The 25339-nt window shown below is 41.8% G+C and overlaps 1 protein-coding gene across 2 annotated transcripts; it reads left to right on the top strand.

Moving 5' to 3' along the window:
* Positions 1–1210: 1210 nt before the first annotated feature.
* YKT6 (YKT6 vesicular SNARE protein) lies at positions 1211–24848 on the top strand. 2 transcript variants are annotated; one of them, XM_077469679.1, is made up of 8 exons: positions 1211–1361; positions 2640–2751; positions 5412–5494; positions 7292–7392; positions 10933–11037; positions 15904–15969; positions 17460–17561; positions 23827–24848. In XM_077469679.1, exons 2-8 carry the CDS (start codon positions 2648–2650, stop codon positions 23860–23862), a joined length of 597 nt encoding a protein of 198 aa, XP_077325805.1. In that variant the 5' UTR covers positions 1211–1361; positions 2640–2647; the 3' UTR covers positions 23863–24848. The 2 variants fall into 2 exon arrangements, with proteins under 2 accessions (XP_077325805.1, XP_077325804.1); XM_077469678.1 differs by having other exon boundaries at positions 1216–1361; positions 2637–2751.
* The last annotated feature ends 491 nt before the right edge of the window (positions 24849–25339 follow it).

Raw genomic sequence — 25339 nt, 5'->3', positions numbered from 1 at the left:
TGGTTTGATCTATATAGTTGTATATAAAATGCACTTTTTATCTTTCAAAAAGTGTTTCCCAGTGCTAAACCTTTCATCCAATTTCTAAAGTGTAAATTTTAAAAGCCAATATAAAGGAATAGTAGTGGTTAAAAAAAAAGTCCTTGTGGATTTAATTAACCTTTTTTTTGGTAATTATCCTTTAAGGGGGTGTGGGTCGGGGGCGTGTCCTATGCCTACATACATTTGTAAGTAGGTGTCCCTCATTCCCATCTCAAAATGTTGGGTGGTGTATCGTCACATATGACGCCCCATCACATTTGGCTACCCACTGGAGTGTGCATGCTTTCCAACATTTTTACAACAAAGCAGACTAAAACTGTCAGATAGTGTGACGGAACTGACGTTGAACTGTGTTTGCGAAGTTATTATGTGGCTCCACCCCTAAGTCCAGGTTCAAGCCCCACCATCCAAGTGGACATAGAGTTAGAATATAATTATGCCGAGCGAAGTGAGCCCGCAAGGGGACCTGTTGAAAACTGGTGTCTTACAATCAATAATTATACAGAAGAAGAGCTTGTCTGTAACATCACTTCCGTGACATTATCTGACGGTTTCACTGCTCTGTATTGTCGTAAAAACGTTTGAAATGCAGATGGGCAAATTACGTATGCGCAGTGTGGAATTTCTCAGTGGAACGTCACTTCTGTAGCAAAATGTGATGGGTAGCCGAACGTGACATGCTTACCAGTATGGATGAGCTCAGGCGTGTTCGCATGGTCCACGTGCAGAGCCCGCCAGGAAGTCGATATGCGGCTGCAGAGATCGCGCAATGTCTCACTGCCTGTGATTAGCACTGCGCCGACTTCCTGGCGGGCTCAGCACGTGGAGCATGCGAACGCGCCTAAGCTCATCCCTACTTACCAGAAAAGCTTACACTCTAATGCTGCCTCCACTGTAATTATTAGATAATTCTATCACTCTGATATATTACAGAGTGCTGTAGAGAGAACACACATTTATTCGCACCCTTGCCAGAAGAGCTTACACTCTAGTCACTGTCACACACTACTATTATTAACATTATACACTGCAGCTGCTTTTCCAAAGTTCCCATTCGCCCCGCCCCCATCCCGCCACTGAGCTTCTGATTGGCTTTCAGCACCCCCCACCCGACACCCTTACTGGCGTGCACAGCGCATTGCACCCTGGGAGACGTAGTGTTCCTGACGGAAAAAATTGGGAGATGTACCCGTTTCCGGTGTGTGACGTGTACGGGAAGGGCCGCTTCCGGGCTTTTCAGCTGGACTGACAGAGCGGTTAGAGAGGAGACTCCGAGCGAGAAAGAGGAGACTCCGACCGAGAAGGGAGGAGAGGCTGAGGTGAGGCTCTGCATACATTGTATCTGCTGCGAGTACACTGTGTGTATGTGAGAGCTACCAGACCCAGCTGGGGGACTACAAGTCCCAGCATGCCTCTGCACACACATTACAGGGACTTTGGAAGGACTTCAGGACTCCGCATGCCTTGGCCGACTCAGCTGCTGGTGGAGGACTACAAGTCCCATCATGCAGTGGAAGAGTTGGTCAGACATGCTGAGGGTTGTTGTTGTTCCTATACAGCTAGTGGGGTCAGGTAGATTGCTTGCTTATGGCCTCGTTCACATGGAAGTGTGTGTGTGTGTGTGTGTGTGTGTGTGTGTGTGTGTGTGTGTGTGTGTGTGTGTGTGTGTGTGTGTTTTTTTTTTTTTTTTGAGGGGCACTCGGGTTCCTGTTGGCAGAAAACCACATCTGTTTAGACACTTTAAGACGAGTTTATATCTGTAGCGTTTGACACGTTCTGCCCCTTAGAATTTAGAAGCATTTGCGCACATACATGCAGAAAAGATGCAGAGGCTGTGTGGCCGCAGGCGCATCTCTGCTCTATAAAAAAAAAAAAAAAAATGTTTTTATATATATATATATATATAATTTTTTTTTTTTTTTTTACATTGGCGACAAAACATCCCCATCACACCTGTCTGGATGGTCCAGTTGATTTTTCCGCATGCAGACCTGGACGTTGCACGCATTTTATGAACAATAATCTATACAGTGTGCAGGGCCCTGTGCACCGGAGCAGGGATCTACAGGTGTTGCTTGAACCCCCCCCATGCTGAAAGTCCCATAGTGGTCAGTTGGGATGCAGCTAGGTTTGTCTCCTGATCCCGTTAAACCTGAACACATATTAATTACACAGGTTCTGAGGCCAGGTTATTGCAGATAAGGCCCTAAGTGAGTTTAATTACCACCTTACTCAGCCACAGAACCTGTGTAATTTAATATGTGTTCGGGGATGAGGTGGCAACCCTAGATGCAGCGGTTGTTTGGACAAAGCCGCTGCTCCCAGTGTGAGATCCGTGTGGGTGTACGGCCTAGGGTTCATTAGAAGCTGTGCACCCGCATGGATGTTACATTAGGAGCAGTGGCTGCATCTATGCAGTCACCTCCTTCCAGTGGACATCTATGGGGCTGCTGGCATGCTGATGCACACAACACTGTGCATGCCAGTAAAATGTGGCCCTGCATGGGGCACGGATCACATTGCCCTGTGTGAGCAAGACCTACATCTGAAAACATAAAGCAGTGTGTAACCATAATTGTGTGTCCTTCTTCCAGCAGAAGCCGCCATGAAGTTGTACAGCTTGAGTATACTCTACAAGGGGGATTACAAGGTCCACCTTCTTAAAAGTGCCTACGATGTCTCCTCATTCAGCTTCTTCCAGAGGTCCAGGTAAAGCCTCGTCTTCCCTTCTCAAAGTACCAATGTTCTGCTGATGTCCATAGAAGTCACAGTGCTACAAGGAAGCAGGCATGCCATTCCAGTGCTCTGATTGGCTGTGCTGACAGTAATAACTCCTTTGTTATCATGTTCGCCATGGTCACTGCACAGTAAATCTTTAAAGGCGTGTACATGAGTCACCGCTGTGCAGAACAAGGCATGGCAGGTTTCATTTTTTTTCTCCAAGTTTGAAAATGAAAGCAGAAGCCTGGCTAGTTGTTTTGGGTGATGTAATCAGTTCTCAATGTATCCAGTCTTTAGTCATTTTTTTTTTCATAGTAGCCAACTGGGACTTCTACAAATGGGTGTAGGAATTAATGCAGAAGTTTGCCAGAAGGATCCAATGTTTAAAGTTGTTCTGTACACAAGTAACATTAGTGCTACGCTTGCATACGTACAGCCCAAAAAAATGCATTTTTTTTTTTCCCACAGTAGCCTGCAAAGCATTGCACCCACCATTAGTGGATGGCGGGTGCAGTGTCTGGCTTACTCCTCTTCCAGCTCTCTTCGCATACTCCTGTATGGACATTCAGTTAGAGTGTTGGAGGAAGAGTGAATAAACGAAGAGTGCTCCTAAATACCTCAATTCTATTCCATTGAGAACTGAAAGTCTGTCTGCTGCAATGGAAGATGGGACTTTGTCATTCATTCATTCACAGATTTCTATGAAAGACAAGTCTTTGCACAGCCTTGCTACTAGTTTTCAGTCCTAACAGCTGCTGGTCAGGAGTCACATGATCGGAAGCAGGTCCCACTGGCTACCGACCATTAGTGGGGACCGAGAGCTGTCTGACAGCTCAGTCTCCCTGCTGGGAGTGCACTCTCAACACAGAAACCTCAGCCACCAGTGTTTCATAAGTGCAACATGTGGATGTTAAGGCCCACCCTTTTTCCACCACACGTTATGTGGGCGGGAACAGGTTAACACAGTATATTGTACAATTTGTTTTTCTTGATCTCTGGAAGATTTAAACCCCCCCCCCCCCAAGACAGGACATTTTTTTAGCAATACACCACTGCGCTAATTTAACTGACAATTGCATGGTCATGCAACGTTGCACACAAAATGTGTCCCCCTTCTTTTTTTTTTTTTTTCTTCCCCCCCACAAATGTAGCTTTTTCTTGGTGGTATTTGATCACCTATGGCTTTTTTTTTTTTTTTTTTTTTGCTGCACTATAAACAAAAAAAACCAATATTTTAAAAAATAAAAAACAATGTTTTTTACTTTCTACTATAAAACATATCCAATGTAAAAAATAAAAAAAATCGTATTTCTTCATAAATTTAGGCCAGTATGTATTCTGCTACATATTTTTGGTATAAAAAAAATCCCAGTAAGTGCATATTGTTTGGTGTGCGCAAAGGTTATAGTGTCTACAAACTGTGATGTACAAGTTTTTATTTTTTATGCTAGTAATGGTGGCAATGAGCGACTTGTAGCGAAACCATGATATTGAAGTGGACAATCAGACACTGACACTTTGTGGGAACCAGTGACACTTATACCTAAAAATATACAATGACACTGGCTGGGAAGGGGTTAAACATTTAAGGTGATCAAAGGGATAACTGTGCATAGCCATTGTTTTTCTGTAGTGGTAGGTGCTTTTACTAAGGCTACTTTCACACTGAGGTGGTTTTCAGGTGCTTTAGCGCTACAAAAAGCCTTTGAAAACCGCCTCCCATTTATTGCAGTGTGTCTTTCACACTGAGGCTGTGCACTTGCAGGATGTTATGAAAAGTCCTGCAAGCAGCATCTTTGAGGCGGATTTGGGAGCGCTGTAAATAGCACTCCCAAAACCCTGCCCATTGTAATGAATGGGCAGCTCTTCCAAAATATCTTAAAAGCGCCACAAAACTGGACTTTTTATCTTGGCTTTTAAAGTAAGAACTGCCCCGCTAGTGGACGAAAAGCGCCGCAAAAACACTTTAGCACTAATGGCCAGGTGCTGCTGTGTGAAAGTAGCCTTAGGGAAGTCATGGAGTTTACAATATCCATTCCCCCTCTCCCAATGGCCATATAGAGATAAATGAGTACAAGAATTGCTGCAATTGTGATTTATTGAAAACAAAAACATTTTTACACACAAAATGGTTACATGTTCCACCAATGCTGCTATATAGGGTACAACATTAGCCATAGCTGTCTGAATGGGTCCATAGATTTGTTTACTGCCGTGTACAGATGCATAAAAAAAAAACAGAAGCTATATGCTCCTTCCATCCTTCTTTATTTATTTTATGACCATCTGAATGAGCCCTTGCTTGTCTGATTCTAGCTTAAGCCCTATACAGATGGGCTGAATATCGCCCAGTTCAATACAAACCGGCCGACATTCAGCCCGTGTGTACGGCAGCTGATCTGGCTTCTGTCCATGGGGCATGACGGAAAAAGGTCTACCAACTGGCTTCCGATCAGTGCTCTTAGCCAATGGAGTTTGGCCATGCAAGGCCATAATGCTGTAATTTAAGCCAGTCTGTTTTGGTTGGCAACACATCACTTTCTTTTAAAAGTTGACCCATAGATTATTTTTTTTTATTTTATTTTTTTTATGTTACATTTTCTCTTGGCACATATCCCCCTCCCTGCCTATTTTCCATGTCTTTACAGTTTGCAAGAGTTTATGACATTTACCAGCCAGCTGATTGTTGAGCGGTCAGAGAAAGGGAGCCGATCGTCAGTGAAAGAACAAGGTAAGATTGTAATGGTTGGTACACAAAGCCATGCAATAGTTCGAGGAAACATTGAGGGAATTTGGGATCAACTTAAAAAAAAAAAAAAAAAAAAAAATAAAGAAATCAACACCTTTAAAGTAGCTTCACCCTTACCCTGTTCTCTTGTTCAGATCAGGCTGTGTGGCAGAAATAATAAAAACTGAAAATAATGGACAATCTTCGTAAACTCTTGATTTGTGAGGTTAATGACAAATTGAATCAAATTCTGGATCTTATGTCTAGGAGATTCTAGTCTAAATTCCAACTACTGCAAAGTTAACAAAACCAACGGTGTCAATTTTGCACAATGGACTATAAGGCCCCTTTTCACAGCAGCGTGCCAGTTCACACTAGTGCGATGCGAGAACCCTGTAAATTCAGTGCGGGTTTCCGCATCGCACAGTGGTTCACACTGAGATCTGCTGCGGGTGTCAGTGTAAAGTTAATGACACCCCCAGATTGGTCAGCTGATCGCAGTGCGAACTGTGAACTGGTGCAGGAATCGAATCGCATGAGTGTGAACACCCATGCGATCCGATTCCACTGTGGACCAAAAAAAGGGTCCCTCACCATTTTGGTGCAAATGTGATGCAATTTCCGCCATACAGTTTTTATGGCTGAAATCACATTGCGTGTTATCTGAACAGCAATGTGGTGCGAATCACATGTGATGTCAGGCCTGGTTCACACTAGTGCGATGCCAAAGGAAACGTTCGCATTTTATATATGTTTGTAACAACCTAGTCTCTCAAAATGTATAACCTATACTGGGGGCTGGGGAGGCTTCTTTAAGTAAAGAGTTTTGGGAAAAACTCTAGGGCCTCTTTTCATGCAGGCAGCAAAGGGATGGGGAAAAACAGATGGTCGCATTACGTTTTTACCACCCCCAGAACACTTGCCACCTTTGGAGCCTTTTTACCTTCTTTTGTATAAGAGGATACTGGTGGGGTGTTTTAAAAAAATAAAAAAATAATAATTCTACATAGAATTTTAGAATGGAGTTAGAACATAACAGTAATGTGTTGTGTATCCAATCTTCCTTGTTTTGAGTTTTTTTTGTCTTTAAGAAGGTCCATTCAATGTAAATGTATGGCTTAAAGAAGAAAGAAAAAAATTCTATATATGTGTATATATATTTGTACTTGGCTATATTCATGGGGGAGTTATGTTGGTTCATTGCATGCTCATCTTCTTTTTCTATTGTAGCGCTACTCAAAAAAAAAAAAAGAAAAAAAAAAGTGCATTCCACATGATGCTGATATTGTATCTCAACAATTATCTTTAAACCTGCACAAAGCAAAATAAGGAGACCATCATTGTTGACCTCTTTCGGAAAATGCTTGTTGACTGGCTCTGGGTCTGCATGGCAGCAAGCATTTTTAGGAGTTGCCAGCAATGGCAGTTCTTACATTTTTTCTCATGACCAGCTTGCAGAATGCTGCTGCTTTCCCAAATACAAATATTTAAAGGTGAGAACCTCTTATTGGTTATTGTCATGGGAAGCTCTCCTTGCTTTTTAACAAAGGATCCCTTCCACTCACCAAAACCAAAAAATATATTTTGTCTTCTACACTGATTTAGATATTAGAGAATGATGCTGGTGAAACCTATCATTTAGGGTAGGGGCAAATCTACCTGGCACAACCCTGCTAGGAGTGGTATTCTGGGCCACTGCATTCTGGGATGGAGTTCATTTACTTATCTCTCAGCTGGAAGTATAGCCATGTACTTGGTAGCAAGCTTTATCAATGTGACGTTATCCTCCTCTCCCCACAGAATATCTTTGCCATGTTTATGTGCGGAATGACTCCCTGGCAGGCGTAGTAATTGCCGATGCAGAGTATCCTCAAAGAGTTTGCTTCACACTCCTTGAAAAGGTAGGACTGCTATAGGTTGAATGTTTATATACAATGGCATCAGCTAAGAAATATGCTCACTCTAAAATGTCATGATATGAGAAGAACCAACCAAATTCAGAGTCACTGGTATGGCAGAATTGTCCCTTTTTTTTTTTTTTTTTTTTTTTTTTTTTTTTTATTTAAACAAAATAAAAATGAAACGTTTTGACCCCACTTAGTAAATAGATTGCTTAATGGGGCTGTAAAGGCAGAAGGTTTTTTTTTTTTTTTTTTTTATTTATTTTTTTTTTTTTTTTATCCGATCATCTGTCCGACTTTCTGCTCATCAGCTATCTTTAGGCCCCATTCACAATCACTGCTATTTGGACCATAATTCCAAATCCCACTGCAATTGTGGCAAATTGCACCACACGTGTTTGGGTGCCTGTCATTCTTAATGGCACCTGAAACACGGTGAGATATTTGTCACATGACAGAATCCCATGGCAGTCGCGGCAAAAGGCATTACGCAAAGATTGTCAACCAAAAAGGAGCAGGAGCGCGTGGCACATTTTTCTGCGATTGGTGTCTGCCTTCGTAGCTATACTACTGGCAATACCCCCATGGAGAACAACCTCCCTGGGGTGGGCTATTACTCTATGTAGTACCAAAACCATTTTCTTGTTATAGGATAGACTGCACCAGTTGTAGGGATTGGACTAGCTTTGGTTGGTGTATATACTCCTGGATTAGCAGCCGTATGCAGCTCTGTGGATATTTCCACCTCCCCTATACCCTTGGACATTGCTGAATTATGCTTTTTTATATTGTGACAGCTAGTCATCTCGCCATACGTTTACAAGTACTTAGGAAATATGTTACTCTATTCACGTGGTGATTTTTGACCGACAAGGAAACCTTTTGTCTTCATTTGCATGCGTTTTCATGCTGACAAGATAGTGAGACCTTTTTTCTTTAAACAACCCCTGAAAATCCTGATGAAGCAAAATATCGAAACGCGTCGCTGCACAGGGGCTCACTGTGCTTACATGGTGCAAGTATCCATCTGCGCCATGTACACAAGTTTTTTTTTATTTTTATTGTTTCTTGCTCTGTTTGCACAATATATAGTTTTGTATCAATAAAGCTTATGTGCCTCTAAAGTCCAACCGAGGGATCATTTTTTGACCTGTTCTTTTGTTTCTACTGTCATAGTTTATGGATGTGGCAATAGGAGTGTTCTTGCTCTATTATCAATTGTAAATAACTTTGCAAAGTTGTGTTACCAGTATACATTTTCAGCGTTTGTTTTTTTTTTTTTTTTTTTGTTTTTGTTTTTAATCCTTTTGCCATCCGCCCAATAGCTGCTACAGAGCGGCAGCTGTGCGCCGGATCCTGTATCTATACATTATTCTGGTCTTCCGCCTTCATGGGCCTTTCGCCTGCCCCTGGTGGGCTGCTTCTGCTGTGATAATTAACAACAGAAGCCGATCTGCGGGTGCTGGGTATTTGATCTCCTCTTCCTGCACCCACTGACCGCTGGCAATATACAGAGGTCTAAGATATGCCAAATGTAAACAAGGCATATCTCAGTTCTGATGGGGGGGGGGGGGTGGATTCTGTGTTGCAGGAACTAGAATCCATTTCTTACCCTTGTAAAAGCAGCATACAAACACTGGCTAGGCACACAATTATCCTCTTGATCGCCTTTTTAACCCCTTCCCAGCCAGTGTCATTAGTACAGTGATAGTGCATATTTTTACTGATGACTATTAGTGTCACTGGTTCCAGGCAAAGTGTCAGAATGTCTGCCGCAATATCTTAGTTCCACTATAAGTCACTAATCGCTGCCATTACTGGTATTCATAAATAAATAACTCCATAAATATATCCCATCGTTTGTAGACGCTATAACGTTCGTGCAAAACCAATCAATATATGCTTACTGGGATTTTTAAATTTTTTTGGGTAGGTTTTATATAGATATATCTATATCTTTCATGTTTTTATAGAACATTTACTTCTGCACAGGACAATGGTGTGTTTATTTTTTATTTTTTTGGTTACAGTGGATATAAAGTATCCACACCCCTGTTAAAATGTCATATTTCTGTGATGTAAAAAAAGACAAACTTTTTTTTTTTCCACCTATTTAATGTGACATAAACTGTACAACTCAGTTGAACAACAAACTGAAATATTTTAGGTGGAAGGAAGTAAAAATAAATAAAATAATATGGTTGCATAAGTGTGCACTCCTTAAACTAATACTTTGTTGAAGCACCTTTTTGATTTTATTACAGCACTCAGTCTTTTTGGGTATGAGTCTATTAGCATGGCACATCTTGACTTGGCAATATTTGCCCACTCATTGCAAAAACACTCCAAATTGCGAGGGCATGTCCTGTGCACAGCCCTCTTCAGATCTTCAATGGGATTCAGGTCTGGGCTCTGGCTGGGCCATTCCAAAACTTTAATCTTCTGGTGAAGCCATTCCTTTGCTTTGATGGAATTTGGATTTGGATGTATGCTTTGGGTCGTTGTCATGCTGAAAGATGACTTTCTTCAAGTTCAGCTTTCTAGCAGAAGCCTGGAAGTTTTGTGCCAATATTGACTGGTATTTGGAACTGTTCATAATTCCCTCTACCTTGGCTAAGGTCCCTGGTCCAGCTGAAGAAAAACAGCCCCAAAGCATGATCCTCCCACCACCATGCTTCACTGTGGGTATGGTGTTCTTTTGGTGATGTGAAGTGGTTTTTTTTATTTTTTTTTTTTTTTTGCACCCAACATATCCTTTGGAATTATGGCCAAAAAGTTCAAGCTTGGTTTCATCAGGCCATAACACATTTCCCACATGCTTTAGGGAGACTTCAGATGTGTTTTTTGCAAAATTTAGCCATGCTTGGATGTTTTTCTTCATAAGAAAAGGCTTCCATATTGCCACTCTACCCCATAGCCCAGACATGAAGAACCCAGGAGATTGCTGTCACATGTACCACACAGCCAGTACTTGCCAAATATTCCTGCACCTCCTTTAATGTTGCTGTAGGCCTCTTGGCAGCCTCCCTGACCACTTCCCATCAGTTTTGGAGGGTATGTAAAGTTCTTGGTAATGTCACTGTTGTGCCATATTTTCTCCACTTGAGGGATTACTTTCTTCACTGTGTTCCATGGTATATCTAATGCCATTAAATATATTCTCCTGACGACACCTTTTAACAATGAGCTCCCTCTGATGCTTCAGCTGCTCTGTGGACCCTGGCTTTTGCTGTAGGATGCGACTTTGCAAATGTCAGGAAACATTACTTGGGGTTAATCGGGGGCACTTTAAATGATGGCAGGTGTGTACTGATGCCTATTTAACATGAGTTTGAATGTGATTGCTTAATTCTGGACACGGCTACATCCCGTTATAAGGGGGTGTGCACACTTATGCAACCACATAATTTTATTTTTACCCCCCCCCCCCCTCTTTTATTTTTTATCGCACAGAAACCTGACATTTTAACAGGGGGTTGTAGACTTTTTATATTCACTGTACGTGTTGTATTCTGAAGCTGATTTTCTTTTTCTTTTCAGGTCCTGGAGGAATTCTCCACCCAGGTGGACAGGATAGACTGGCCATCTGGCTCTCCAGCCACTATTCAGTACAACGCCTTGGATTCTTATCTGGCTAAGTATCAGGTAAGCATTTTATTGCCATGGACACCCAAAATTTGCAAATTTCAGTCCAGGCATTATTAGGAACTGGTGAGCCATACATAGGTTATTTATGGAGTGTGTCAGAAGGGCACATAGTTTTACCTAGATTTTGCAGCAGACTGGTATACAGTATATCTAGTGTACCTTTTTTTTTTTTTTTTTTTTTTTTTTTTTTTTTTTTTCCCCTCCCCCTTCTGTTTTTGAAATATTAGAGTGTTTATGACAGGTCCTGAAAATGTAAGATTTAGGGCTCATTCAGATGTTAGATTAGTGCTGTCCCCCATGCAGAGCAGCTGGCAGATGCGTGTGCATCCACCTAGGAGCTGCATACAGGTAGCCTATAGACGTGAATTTGCGCACAACACCGACACAGATAAAATTGCATTTTAAAATTTGACATGTTGGCAGGAGCGGGTGCACAGATGGGAATGCAGAGCCTCTATGAACCCACCCCTTCCGCACATGCGATTGTGCTCGTGCCAGCGTTGTATGTGCATTCACTTCTATTGGCTGCCACTATGCAGCTATGAGGTGGATGCATACGCATGTGCCAGAGGCTCTTTTTCGGAGGACGGCACTAATCTCTTTCACCACATTTTTGGTATAATTTTAGGAACTTTTATTTAAAAAAAATACCTTAAAATCGTAAAACTCACATTTTATTGGTGCACTCAGATCAGACATGGCACATTTATGGGTGTGCAGCCCCTTTTTAAGGATCACTTGGCTGTTTTGTTGGTAGTGGCAAACACAGGGTGAAGTCTTCCTAGGTATGTGCGCTGATGTCACTATGCCTCACCCCTGACTTGTTGCATCACGTGACTTTTCCAAAGGGAATGACATCCCAGGGCTTTAACTAATAAGTGACAATTGAATTAATGCGGGCACCACTTAATCAGTGCCTTTAAAAAGTATTCACACCCCTTGACGTTTTTCAAATTTTGTCATGTTACAACCAAAAACATAAATGTATTTTATTGGGACTTTATGCGATAAACACAAAGTGGCACATATGTAGTATATGTATGTATATAGTAGGTAAGGTCGAAAAGACACAAGTCCACCAAGTCCAACCTATGTGTATGATTACATGTCAGTATTACCTTGTATATCCCTGCATGTTGTGGTCGTTCAGGTGCTTATCTAATAGTTTCTTGAAACTATCGATGCTCCCCGCTGAGACCACTGCTTGTGGAAGGGAATTCCACATCCTTGCCGCGTTTACAGTAAAGAACCCTCTACGTAGTTTAGGGTTAAACCTCTTTTCTTATTTTAATGAGATAGACATCATTGTGAAGTGGAAGGAAAATGACAAATGGTTTTCAATTTATATATTTAATTTTTTTTTTTTTTTACAAATATCTGGAATGTGTGAAGTGCATTTGTATTCAGCCCCTTTTACTCTGATACCCCTAACTAAAATCTAGTGAAAACAATTGCCTTCAGAAGTTGCCTAATTAGTAAATAGTCCATCTGTGTGTAATTTAATCTCAGTAGAAATACAGCTGTTCTGTGAAGCCTTCAGATTTGTTAGAGAACCTTAGTGAGCAAATAGCATCATGAAGGCCAAGGAACACACCAGACACGTCAGGGATAAAGTTGTGGAGAAGTTTAAAGCAGGGTTGAGTTATTTAAAAAAAAATATATAATAATTCCTAAGCTATGAACATCTCACGGAGCACATCCATCACCTGAAAATGGAAAGCGTATGGTGCAACTGCAAACCTACCAAGACATGGCCATCCACCTAAACTGACAGGCCGGGCAAGGAGAGCATTAATCAGAGAAGCAGCCAAAAGGCCCATGGTAACTCTGGAGGAGCTGCAGAGATCCACAGCTCAGGTGGGGCAATCTGTCCACCTGACAGCTATTTGTTCACTCCACAAATTTTGGCAAGAAGAAAGCCATTGTTGAAAGAGAGCCAAAAGATGTTCCGTTTGCAAGAGGCCATGTTGGGAACACAGCTAACATGTGGAAGAAGGTGCTCTGGTGAGATGAGACCAAAATTGGCCTAAAAGCAAAACTCTGTGTGGCGGAAAACTAACACTGCACATCACCCCGAGCACCATCTCCACCATGAAACATGGTGGTGGGGATGCTTTTCTTCAGTGGGGACAGGGAAGCTGGTCAGAGTTGATGGGAAGATGGATGGAGCCAAATACAGGGCAATCTTAGAAGAAAACCTGTTAGAGTCTGCAAAAGACTCTTCCCGACCAGCGCAAGCCGATGTATGTCGGCAGAATGGCACGGGCAGGCATATTGGCGTACAGGTACGTCCAATCTTCAATGCTACCCTGCCATCGCGAGCGCTCCGCCGGCGGCACGCTCGCGTGCCGGACAGGACCCCCGTGAGTCCAGTCGCAGGTCCCGCGGACTCGATCGCTGCAGGCATACCCGCGATCGTCTCACGGGACGGCTGAATGGAGAAATGCCGTTTCTAAACAGCATTTCTCCATTCTGCCTAGCAACTAGTGACGCTGATCTCTGCTCCATGTGATTGGAGCAGAGATCAGTGTTCACTAAATGAAAGCCCAACCCCCCCAGTTAGTAACACACCCCTAGGAACACTTAACCCCCTACACTGCCACCCACTGGTTAACCCCTTCACTGCCAGTGTCATTTACACAGGAATCACTGCAGTGATTGCTGTATAACTGACAATGGTCCCAAAAATGTGTCAAATGTCCGATGTTTTCGCCATAATGTCGCAGTCACAATAAAAATCGCTGATCGCCACCATTACTAGTAAAAAAAATAATAATAATAAAAAATTATTAATAAAAATGCCATAAAACTATCCCTATTTTGTAAACGCTATAACTTTTGCGCAAACCAATAATCATTTATTGTGTTTTTGGTAAAAAAAATTAAATAAAAATATGTAGAAGAATACGTATCGGCCTAAACTGAGGGAAACGTTTTTTTATATATTTTTGGGGGATATTTATTATAACAAAAGTAAAAAATGCGTATTTATTTATTTATTTTTTTCAAAATTGTCGCTCTGTTTTTGTTTATAGCGCAAAAAATAAAAACCGCAGGGATGATCAGATACCACCAAAAGAAAGCTCTATTTGTGGGGGAAATAAAGGACGTAAATTTTGTTTGGGAGTCACGTCGCATGACTGCGCAATTGTCAGTTAAAGTGATGCATTGCAGAATCGCAAAAAGTGGTCTGGTCTTTGACCAGCAAAATGGTCCAGTCTGTAAGTGGTTAAACATACAGCCAGAGCTGCAATGGAATGGTTTAGATCAAAGCATATTCATGTGTTAAAATGGCCCAGCCAAAGTTCAGACCTAAATCCAATTGAGAATCGGTGGCAAGACTTGAAAATTGCTATTCACAGATGCTCTCAAAGCTTGAGCTTTCTTGCAGAGAATGGGCAAAAATCTCTCTAGATGTGAAAAGCTGGTAGAGACATCCCCAAAAAGACTTGCAGCTGTAATAGCAGCAAAAAGTGGTTCTACAAAGTATCGATGGGGGGGGGGCTGAATACAAATGTAAGCCACACTTTTCACATTTATTTGTAAAAAAAAATTGAAACCCATTTATCATTTTCGTTCCACTTCACAATTTTATGTGCCACTTTGTGTTGGTCTATCACATAATCCCAATATAATACATTAACATTTTTGATTGTAAAAAAGGGTATAAATACTTTTTCAAGGCACTGTATAAAGCCTTGGTATGTGTGTTTGGCATTTAATTGGCTGATTAGAGTGTGACACGATGAGTCTTCAATATTGAACTTTTTCACAATATTCTTATTTGCTGAGATATTGAATTTTGGATTTTCACTAGCTGTAAGCCATATTCATCATAATTAAAAGCTAGAAATGCTTGAAACTTATTTGTGTAATCTATAAAATGAGTTTCACTTTTTGAATTTTATTACTGAAATTTAACTTTTTGATATTCTAATTTTTGGAGATACACCTGTATATATCACTATCTCTTCTGATCAATGTAAATCCTATTAATAAAGCATAATTAAACTAAACCAATCCTCCATCATGCCTCAAATATAAGATGTATGTTGTTAAAGCGGAGTTCCACCCATTTCTGTGTTTAGTAAAAGTCAGCAGCTACAAAAAAGTGTAGCTGCTGACTTTTAATAAACAGACACTCTCCTCTCCTGTCTCACAGTCCAGCGATGCAGCCATCGGAAGCCTTGCTTTTCTCTGCGGTGTCTGCATTGCACGTTTGGGCACCTGGCTGTGATAGCTTGTGGCTTCACAGCGGGATGAGCACTGTGCGTTCTGAATGGCTGGGCAATCTGGGAACTGTGACGTGTCCCAGAAGATTGGAGGGAGGGGGAGCTGCCAATTTGTGCAATCCAAAAATTAGTCCTTGGCAATCCCGTGTAATTTAAAAATATGACAGGTAAACTTCCTTCCTTCCATTCCTTCCTTCCTTCCTTCCTTTTCATGCAGATATCTTTTGTGCATATCCCCATGCAGTGCTAAAACCTCTATCAATCATACCCCCCCTTCCGGCTCCACAGTGGGTACCCCACTGTGCATGAGCGAAACGGGCTGACCTCTCTAACTGGCCCGGCGGAGGAGGAGGGCGTGGGGCAAAAACTTCTCACACCTACCTTGCTGCGGCGTGGTCTGACGGAAATGAGGATGGGTACCTGTCAAAACCAAGATGCCCATTACTCTTTCTCCCAACCAGAGGAGCAGACACTTTTTTGGGTGGAACTCTGCTTTTAATGTGACATGGTGGTAAATTAAAAACTTGGAAAATTGGAGGCTACTAAATTTTAAAAAGAGAAAATTTTGTCGTCCTAAACATTGTCACTGGGGACAGGGCATCACTCACTATATTATTTCTTTTCTTTTCAGAATCCTCGAGATGCTGATCCAATGAGTAAAGTACAGGCTGAGCTGGACGAAACCAAAATTATCCTGGTAAAAGCAATGTTTTCTCCCTAAGTCTTCACATCTTATTTTAGGATAGCATGAAGAATGTTTTGAATTTCTCCCATTGGAGAGATTTCTCCTCCTGTCTATTCCAGTGACACCAGGACAAATACTACATGGAATTGGATGCCACCAATGGCAGACAGACCTCAATAAAAACCAGCAGTGGTTCTAACTCTTTCCCACCATTGTAAAGTAATTGTTGTTTTTGCTTCTGTTAGCCATATGGGAAATTGTCCCAACTCTTCCTGTCAGGGTGAATGGGTAATGAAGGAAATCTCCCCAATGCAGTAAAACCTGCTGTATAAATCTGGCAATGCTCTACAGCAGGGATATGCAATTAGCGGACCTCCAGCTGTTGCAGAACTACAAGTCCCATGAGGCATAGCAAGACTCTGACAACCACAAGCATGACACCCAGATGCAGAGGCATGAGGGGACTTATAGTTTTGCAACAGCTGTTGGTCCGCTAATTGCATATCCCTGCTCTACAGTATGATATAGAGATGAAGAGAGAGAATTTAGTAGTTGTGGAGAATTGTTGAGCCACAAAATTAAGAGATATAGTTGGGTTGGATATGGAAAGGGTTTTTGAATGGATCCCATCATCTCTGATAGAATGTAGAAAAAAATACATAGATTCAAAATGATTGAAGGGCTTACAGACGGTCCATGTTAAACAAATCTATAAGGCTAAATTTGCACTCTTGGTGTGCATTGCAGCATGTTTTGGTAATGCACACGTGTGATTAGGCCTTGACTCTAAGCTGCGTCAACCATGGGATTTCCTCTTAATGCTGCATGAAAATAAGCAATGAATGGAAGGAATGTGTTTTTAAAAGGATTATTTTACAGAAAAGTATCTCATAACTGGTGCTTCCAGAATAATATATATATATATATATATATATATATATATATATATATATATATATATATATATATATATATATATATATATATATATATATATATATATATATATATAGAAAGAGATGGCTCAGCATTGGCTCTGCTCTTGAAAATAGAAATGTAGTTTCTCTACTTCCCTGTCTAATTTTAGAATAGGTTATTTAGGTTAACCTTTTTTTTTTTATTTGTATGTTCTAAAGCTAATATATATCTTTTGGATACTGAACAAAGAACAGTGCTGTATAGCAACACTGGTATCTGCTGCAATGCATTACATTTGTGAAAGTTGTGCTGGCTTTATAATGCAGCATGTTCACATGAAAATTGTATGCCGTTGGTCCTTGTGTCAGTGTCCTAAAATATTTTTTGGTGTTATAAGCCAACCTTGATATTCGAATAAGAATTGGTAAGCTTGGTACAAAGTAAATTAGTTCTGCTAGCCATTAGCTTATGCTAGAGGGGGGTGAATCTTACACACACCTTTTACATTTCAGCCCTACAGAACGTGAAGCCACCAAGCATCATTTGTCTGTATTTTTTATATCTGTCTCTGTTATCTTCATCAGCACAACACTATGGAGTCCTTACTACAGCGTGGAGAAAAACTGGATGACTTAGTCAGTAAATCGGAAGTACTGGGAACCCAGTCCAAAGCATTCTACAAAACAGTAAGTGCCAATAGTCTGAAATCCATGTGTTTAGCAAAAATTTGTTTCAAACCATGACCGTTAAGTTATGTATCCCATAGGCTTAAAGAGGTAGTAAAGCCTGTACTTGATTAGCTGTGCCAGGGCGATGTCACTCCTGCGCATGTACATGGGAGTTACATCGCAGCTGTACGGAGAGAGGGCCATAAATGTGGTCAGAAGAGACCTCCTAAGGTTCTAAAAACCCTGTCTGTCTGAGTTTTTGTAAGATCTGACTTTACTACCCCTTGGGGGGTGTGGTGTGTTATTATTTTCATTTGTTGATGCATGTTGTTAAAACTGAAGTTTAGTTGGTATTTGATTCTTTTTTGCGCCATAAACAAGAGCGTAAATTTTGAGAAAAAACACTGCATATATTGATTGGTTTGTGCAAAAGTTATAGCGTCTACAAAATAGGAGATAGATTTATGTCTTTATTATTTTTTTTGGCACCAGTGACATGTTATACAGCGATCAGTGATAAAAATGCACTGATTACTGATTGCACTGATAATGTAATTCGCAGGGAAGGGGTTAACTGTTTCCTAAGTGTGTTCTAACTTTGGGGGTGATGGGACTGACTAGGTGGTGAGACCGATCAGTGTTTTATACTTAGTATGAACACTGGTCTCCTCTCCCCTGATCGAACCGGGATTTGTGTGTTTTACACACAGAGACCCTGGTTCTCACTCTGTCACGGAGCGATCGTGGGTGCCTGGCGGTCATTGCGCCCATCGGCACTCGCATCAGCTCCGGGGACACGCTGCACGCCTCCTACCGTGTCTTAAAGAGCCGACTTACAGCTGCGACGGCTCACCCAGAAGAGCCAACCTGCCACAGTGTGTGTGTACACACACACACACACACACACACACACACACACACACACACACACACACACACACATAATTTTTTTCTTTACGTGAATTGACTTTAATGCTGTTTTATGTGGTATTTTAAATTTTTGCTTTTTGAGGTAAATAATGATTAGTTATTTGATGTTTTCAGTATCGTATATGATATTTGGAATAAAATGTGTCTTGTGACCCAAATACTGTATGCAATTATGATTTTCTGAATTGAGCCCAGTGAGAGAGAGATGGCTTCTTTTGGTTTGTAGTGTAGAACCAGAGAATACCCTCCAAGAGGGGACTATTGTAGGCACATCGAACAAAAAAACCTCCAAAGCATGTGTATACAAAAGGTATATATTTTATTAAATAACAGGATAAAATGGTCTAAAATAAGAGAAGGGCACAGGGCTTGTATGCATGTATACAGTGGATATAAAAAAAGCCTACACACCCCTGTTAAAATGTCAGGTTTCTGTGATTTATAAAAAATTAGGCAAGTATAAATAATTTCAGAACTTTTTCCACCTTTTTTATGTGACCTATAAACTGTAAACCTCAATTGAAAAACAAGCTGAAATCTCTTTGGGGGGGAAACTAGGAAAGTTGCTGTTTTTCAGAATTAAGCAATCGCATTCAGAATCATGTTTAAAAGTAGTCAGCACACACTTGCCATCATTTAACGTGCCTCTGATTAACACCAAATTTCAGCTGTTCTAGTAGGTCTTTCCTGACATTCTTAAGCTGGCCATTGACCTATATATTATCTGCAGCTTTTCTATGGTTAGATGGGGGAAAACGTGCAACAGATTTCTCCATGATGCTAAACTGTGTGTATGGAGGAATCTCCCACTGGGCCAAGCTTCAGTATCTTGCTAGTCGGCCCCACTGTCTCTCAATCTAAACAATGCCTGCACCCAAGCAGAATGTTCAGGTATTGTGAGAGCCAGCGGGCCGACTAGCAAGATATGGAATCTTGGGCCAATGGGAGATTCTTCCATCTACACAGTTCAGCGTAGATGGAGGAATCTGTTCCACTTTTTCCATCTGACCATAGAAAATCTGCAGATAATCTATAGGTGTATGGCCAGTCTTAGTCGCATTCTACAGCAAAAGCCATGGTCTGCAGAAAGCTTCCAAAGGTTAAAAGGTATCAGTCAGGCGAATGGTACAATCTAATTTCCAAAGACATTAGATATACCATGGAACACAGCGAAGACAGTCGTCAAGTTGAGAAATTATGGCGCAACAGTGACATTACCAAGAACTGGACGTCCCTCCAAAATTGAAGAAAAGAGGAGACATAAACTGGTCAGCAACATTAAAGGAGCTGCAGGAATATCTGGCAAGTACTGGCTGTGTGGTATGTGACAACAATCTCCCGTATTCTTCATATGTCTGGGTTATAGGTTAGAGTGGCAAGACGGAAGCCTTTTATTACCAAGAAAAAAAATCCAAGCCTAGGCTAAATTTTGCAAAAACACATCTGAAGTCTCCCAAAAGCAAGTGGGAAAATGTGTTATGGTCTGATGAACCCAAGCTTGAACTTTTTGGCCATAATTCCAAAATATGCTTGGCACAAAAACAGCACTGCACATCACCAAAAGAAGAGCATGCCCACAGTGAAGCATGGTGGTGGCAGCATCATGTAGGGGCCTTAGTCAAGGTAGAGGGAATTATGAACCGTTCCAAATACCAGTCAATATTGTCACAAAACCTTCAGGCTTGTGATGGAAAGCTGAACATGAATAAGAACTTCATCTTTCAGAATGACAACGACCCAAAGCATACATCCAAATCGACAAAGGAATTGCTTCCCCAGAAGAAGATTTAAAGTTTAGGAATGGCCCAGCCAGAGTCCAGACCCGAATCCCATTGAAAATCCATGGGGTGATCTGAAAAGGGCTAAGCACAGAGCATGCCTTTGCAATCTGACAGAATTGGAGGGTTTTTGCTAGAGTTGTCCCAATAACACTTTTTAAGACCGAGTACAAGTACCGATGCGCTTTTTTTTTTTAATTTATTTTTTGTCATGTCATGTGACAGTGGCACTAATGCAGCACAGGAGGTGTGGACCGTCGGTAGTTTTATTAGGAGGAAAAAAAAAACTGACAGTCCATGCCTCATCAGTGCTGCATATTAGTGCCACTGTCGCATGATAAAAACATTTTTTTTTTTAAATCATTGTAAAAGTAATATAAAAAAATGTATATTGTATATATATATATATATATATATAATAATTATTTTTTTTTTTTTCAATCCTGTTGGGGGTTTAGGGGGCTTAACTGAGATATATGGGGTCTCCACTTTGAGACATGGAAAGGGGCCAAGGATAGAGATCCCCCCCCCCAGTCCCTTTCTCAGCAGCCTCGGCTGCACTGGACAGGAGACAGCGGCTCCTCTTCATTCATAAACTGAAGCATTGTAGACCGTTTATGATGCTCAGTTATGAATGGACAGGGTCTGTGATCACTGACTGTTCATTCAGAAAAGAAAGGAGCCGGTAAATGACACATTTACCAGTTCCTCCTTCCGGAAAGAAGTGGGGGGGGGGGGGGTTACCGGAGGAGCACATGGGGGAGCCAGAGGGGGGTACAAGGGACCCTCACGGGTGATCGGTGAGCCAGTAGGGGGGAAGTTATATTTACCATTCTGTGTGGCTTTCATTAAAGCAGCTGAAAGCCACGGAGGGGAGAGGAGGAGAAGCATCTGTCAGCTGCTTTAATGAAAGCCACAAAGGGAGATTGTGATTATAACTTCCCCCGCCGCACTGATCATCCCAATGTGTCCAGGTATTGGATGCATTTGCAAGAGTAAAAGTACTCCTGCAAATACTCTGTATCGGGACAACCCTAGTTTTTGCAAAGAGTGGGCAATATTACCAAGTGAAGATGTGCCATGCTGATAGACTCTTACTTCAAAAGACTGCGTGCTGTAATAATAAAATTAAAAGTTGCTTCAACAAAGTATTAGTTTAAGGGTGTGCACACTTATGCAACCATATACATTTTTTTATTTTTTTATTTTTTTTTATACTTCCCTCCACCTAAAAAAAATAAATAAATAAATAAAATAAATAAAAGATCTGTTTTGTTATTGAATTGTACAGTTTATAGTTAAAGTTTAAGGCCTCTTTCACACGGGGCGGATCAGTAAAGATCCGCCCCGTGATGATCCGCTCGCTCAGCGGGGATCGCTCTGTTGTCCCCGCTGAGCCGGCTGCGGACAGGGCGGTCTCCGCACACTGTGCGGGGACCGCCCTGTCAGCTCTCCGCTCTCCTCTATGGGGATCGGACGAGCACGGACCGTGTGTCCGTGTTCATCCGATCCGCTCTGCAGACGGACAGAAAAATAGGATTTTCCTCCGTCTGCAGAATCGGACAATTGCGGAGGCGGACAATAGCGGGTGTCTGCGGATGCTCATCCGCAGACACCCGCTATCCCATAGGGATGAATGTATGGCCCGTATTTCATCCGCAAACGGATGGATGAAATACGGACATACCATCCACATGTGTGAAAGGGGCCTAACGGTGGAAAAAGTTCTGAAATTATTTATCTTTGTGTCGTTTTTTTACATCACGCAAACCTGACATTTAAACAGGGGCGTGTAGACTTTATATATCCACTGTATATGCATATAAGCCCTGTTATCCTCTATTTTAGACCATTTATCATGTCACTCAATAAAATGTGTAGTTTTTTTGTTTATACAGGCATACCCTACTTTTAAGTACACAATGGGGTTTATTTAGGGTTGCCACCTTTTCTTCAAGCCAAACCTGAACATTTTCACGGCGCATGGCAATTTTTTTGTAGTACACGCTATAGGATTATAAAATACCTTGGGTTACCCTAAAAGAGTAGTAATGAAGTGTGCTACAGTGAACAGTTGCTATAGCCAAATTGCATTTACAGTGGGGGGACTTAAAGGGGCATGATGAAATAAAACAAAAGCATTTTTAGTGTACCCATAAAATATGATTTGATTAATAAAAGAAAGGTCAGTGAAAATAGCCTACCTTACTATCAGTAGGGCAGTGTCACCTGGTGAGAACTGTATATATGGATGGTGTCTGGGGGAGTGAAGAACAGTATATATGGGGGGGACTGTATATATGGATGGTGTATGGAGGGGTGTGTGTGTATGGTGGGGGAGGGGTGTATATAGTGTATGGTGGGGGGGAGGGGGGTGTATATAGTGTATGGTGGGGGGAGGAGAGGTGAGAGTACTATGCAATCCTGACAATGAAAAAACTTCCCTTACAAGCTTGGCTGCAGTCCCAGCACGATCTCTGCACACATTCCAGAGCAGCAGGGAATGGGGAGGCTCTGCCCACCTCCTTGTCCCTTCTGCAGCCAGCCAGAGGATTGGAGGAGAGCACAATGGAGGCTACGCCTCTGCCTCTGTGTCACGACTCCCGTCCTGCACTGACAGCTGAACAGGAGCTGAAATCAAGCAGTGCTACCCCCCTGCGGACCCGAAATTGAGGAGACACGGCCATGCAGGGAGCCACTGACGTTTCTGAAATTAATAATGTGCCCGGGTCTCAGGTGGTCAGAGACCCAGGCACATGATTCAAAACCCGTACTGTCCGGGTGAATCCCGGACAGGTGGCAACCCTAGGTTTATTTACTAAAGCTAGAAAGCGCAAAATCAGGCTCACTTCTGGATAGAAACCAATGAGCTTCCAGGTTTCATTACCAAAGCTTAATTGAACAAGCTGGGGTTCGAAGCTCATTGGTTTCTATGCAGAAGGGAGCCTGATTTTGCATTTTCCAGCTTTAGTAAATAAACCTCATTGTGTACTTAAAAGTGGGGTATGCCTGTACCCATGCCTTGGCGTGCCTACAATAGTCTCCCTGTATGGAGGTTATTCTCTGGTTCTATGTAATTTTGGGATGACTTCACTTCCACAGCTCCCTACCATACATCTCTCTCCTGGTTAGTAGTGTAGTGGGAGAGAGTACTCATGGTTTGCAGTGTGTAGATGATTGATAAACACGGTTACAGTATCGCAGGGTATACAGAGAGGAGATTGTACTTTTTCTGACGGGTAAAATACCTTAGCTGGTGACTTTGTGAAGGCTTTTTGGTTTGCACACCCAGGTGGCACAGTATGTTTGTCACTCATATTTGAACCTTGTCCTCCATGGGTAAAGCATTAAGCTTAATGATAGCAGGTAGATGGGAATGTCTGCTTTCATTTCAGTGCAAAGTGCTCCTGTCCATTAATCTATACTATTCAATGCACACTTTCTGCCCAGAGTGTCAGGGATGGGGGTTGAGCTCCTCATATTGTATGTATGAACTTTACTAATCTGTACAATTTTTGTTAATGCTTTAATGGCCTATTTTAAATCTTCTTTACTTCCCTTCATTTTACCCTCAGGCGCGGAAGCAGAACTCATGCTGCGGAATCATGTGACGTGAGCTGGGCGGAGCCGATCAGATGCAGGACAATGAACAAACATGATATTCAGGGGGCTGATTTACCAAATCTGCTAATGTCTAGCCCTCTCCATCCCCAGCAGGGGGCAGTCAAATCGACACTGCCCTTGGGTCACTATCCTTGCTCCATTATCAAATGTGGAGAAGGTCTTTTTAACGTTGTCTGTTGATGTGTGTTCAGTTTTTACTGCAAGATCAGATTTCCCACTAAGCTGTCCCTTACCACAGGTCCCCCAGCTGGGGGATTACCTGGTCATTGTCTGTTCGATGCAAACATTCCTCTAAGATGTATAGTGGTACAAAGTATCACCATATATACTGTACATCAAAAACAAACAAATGTCATTTAAGCTGCAGAGTGGTGTTGAGTATTAATCGTTTGTTCATGAACACGTAAAACAGACTATATATTAATCATACCCCAACATGATCTCTCTTCGGAAGGATGGGGCTCAGCCTCCCCTCCCCCCCCCCAATACCTTTACAGTAAAGATGTGCATTTGAATGTCATGTTAACCCCTTTCATGTCAGCAAACCTGACTTCTAGTCACGGTTAACCTCTTACTAAATGAAGAATGGAGCAAAGCTGAAGGGGGTTACAATCGGAACATTGAAACCAAACCTGTGTGTTCTTAACGCACCTAAACAATCTGGACTTTGCGAATCAACCCTTTCTTGCTTTATGCCGAAGATCTTGCATCTCTTTAATAGTGTCTTATCCAAGTACATCTCAAGAGTCGAGTTTGGATGCCTCTACTTTTTGCTGAAAGGGTTAATTCTCATGCTGTATAGCTAACTTATTAATGTATTTCAGTGTTTTTTTTTGTTTTTTTTATGTTTATTCACCAGTGAATTTTTTTTTTCTCAATTATTTCTTGGCAAAGTTGTATTTTAATAAAGATTGGCTAAACCTTTCTGTACCAAATGCTGGATAAGATAAAGTAAATTTGTAGATGTTTCAAAGCTTTGTCGGAGCTGTTTTTGTACCTGTAAGACCATCTCTATGTACCTAATGCCTTAACACCTTAAGATCCGTGCTATAGCCGAATGATGGCTACAGCACGGATCTGCTTTGCTGGGAGGGAATCAATAGACATCCTCCCCTTTACAAGCTGGCCACACCCCCATGAAGGGCACACGCTGTGATCATCCCAACCCCTTACCACGTGATCAGCTGTCAGCCAATGACAGCTGATCACGTGATGACCGAAAAAAATTGGTAATCTTCTCTTTCCCTTTAAAAAAAAAAAAACTGATCAACGCCCTCTGTTGAAGGGACATCGGTCCCGAGCAGGGAGAGGTGAAGCCACCTCATATGTGCCTACAAGTACCATCTTCCAGTGCCACCTATCAATGCCCACCAGTAGTGCTAATCAGTGCCACCTATTGATGCCCACCAGTGTCACCTCCTAGTGTCAACCTATCAGTGCCCATCAGTGTAGCCTCATCAGCGT

This window comes from Lithobates pipiens, unplaced genomic scaffold (genome assembly GCF_037356315.1).
Source record: "Lithobates pipiens isolate NorthernLeopardFrog02 unplaced genomic scaffold, aLitPip1_a1.2 Scaffold_8, whole genome shotgun sequence".
Taxonomy (NCBI): domain Eukaryota; kingdom Metazoa; phylum Chordata; class Amphibia; order Anura; family Ranidae; genus Lithobates; species Lithobates pipiens.
This window is presented reverse-complemented; position numbering and strand designations above follow the sequence as displayed.

Coding starts and splice junctions, on each gene's coding strand:
- YKT6 (XM_077469679.1), top strand. CDS start 2,648: ATGAAGTTGTACAGCTTGAGTATACTCTACAAGGGGGATTACAAGGTC. Junction 7,393..10,932: donor GCTTCACACTCCTTGAAAAG/GTAGGACTGCTA, acceptor TTTTCTTTTCAG/GTCCTGGAGGAATTCTCCAC. Junction 15,970..17,459: donor ACGAAACCAAAATTATCCTG/GTAAAAGCAATG, acceptor TATCTTCATCAG/CACAACACTATGGAGTCCTT.